At 41.3% G+C, this 1100-nt stretch overlaps 1 protein-coding gene across 1 annotated transcript in view; it reads right to left on the bottom strand.

Annotated features, from left to right (window-relative positions):
• Positions 1-3: 3 nt before the first annotated feature.
• LOC105267905 (ribosome biogenesis protein BRX1 homolog) overlaps positions 4-1100 on the bottom strand; it is a gene marked incomplete at its 3' end in the record, with an annotated part of 2102 nt that continues 1005 nt past the window's right edge. Inside the window, exons 3-4 of the mRNA XM_011307064.1 lie at positions 748-1024; positions 4-653 (exon numbers count right to left, since the gene is read on the bottom strand). Of these exons, the coding sequence (XP_011305366.1) occupies positions 4-653; positions 748-1024 (927 nt within the window). The remainder of the gene's footprint in view (positions 654-747; positions 1025-1100) is intronic.

Raw genomic sequence — 1100 nt, 5'->3', positions numbered from 1 at the left:
CGATTTCTTCGCCAGCTTCTGGAAGTTCTTGATTGCTTTCTTTTCCAGATTCCTGATCTCAGCCGGGGATTTGCCCTTGAAAGGATCGACGGATTCCTCCCCAGTTGTCTTCGTGGACAGGCCCTCTACCTCGTTTTCCTCGAGCTCCTTAGCCCTCTCGAGTGCTTCTCCCTTGAATATATCATCCAGGGGATTCATGGCATAGGAAATCTCTGGTTTATTAACCTTCTGCGCCACTTTCTGTTGGACCCTATTTATGTATTTTCCTCCAGCCTTTTTATTGATTGTCTGACGATATTTCGCTGGGGAGATGTAGAAGGGATTGTCCCAGAGTGTTTCACCCCCAAAACTCTGGGAAAAAATTTTCACAGGATTCAAAACAAATCTGGGACCAATCTCTGCCAGTCCACCATCCTCAGTCAGAATTTGGAAATTCCTGAACCATATTCTATTATCTAAAACGCTGAATGTGTACACATGATCGAAGAATGGCTTGCTCTTAGGGTGTTGATTCGGAACTCCGAATATCTGGGTAAATAATTCCTTGAGAAGAGCGTAATGAGGATTTGTCGTGAAATTCTCATCGAATGAGAGGATTGGACGAGACCCTTTCAGACAATTGCCTGTGAGTTTAAGTTCTCCCATTGTATAGACTGAAAAAAATTATTACAAATTAAAAAAATTATTCCAAAATTTTGAAACACCGAAAATTCTCTCGAATCGGGGATTTTTTTAAGTCTTCCTTACTATTTTCAACCAGAAATTTAACTGAAGGACCAGTGGGAACGTTTGAAAACCACATGTATAGATCCCTCTTCTTTCTCCCTTCGAACAAAACAGCTTTATTGCAGTTTTTCGACTCGCAGATCTCGTTGACGACCTGCAGATTCTTCTGCCTTTCCATTTTTGATTCTGTCCGGTGATGAGGCATCAGGCACTTCAGGTCCTCCATCAGGTGACGATCCCGATGGTTTATACCCCTGGATGCGAATACTAGTACTCTTTGACGATTCGTCCATCTCTCCTATACGAGAAAATCAAATAAATTTATTTAAACAACTCGAATAAACAACCAAAATAAATAAATGAACACCTCGATT

Source organism: Fopius arisanus, unplaced genomic scaffold (genome assembly GCF_000806365.1).
Source record: "Fopius arisanus strain USDA-PBARC FA_bdor unplaced genomic scaffold, ASM80636v1 scaffold00002, whole genome shotgun sequence".
In the NCBI taxonomy this organism is placed as follows: domain Eukaryota; kingdom Metazoa; phylum Arthropoda; class Insecta; order Hymenoptera; family Braconidae; genus Fopius; species Fopius arisanus.
Note: the sequence above shows the minus strand (reverse complement) of the source record. Positions and strands in the feature narration are given on the sequence as shown.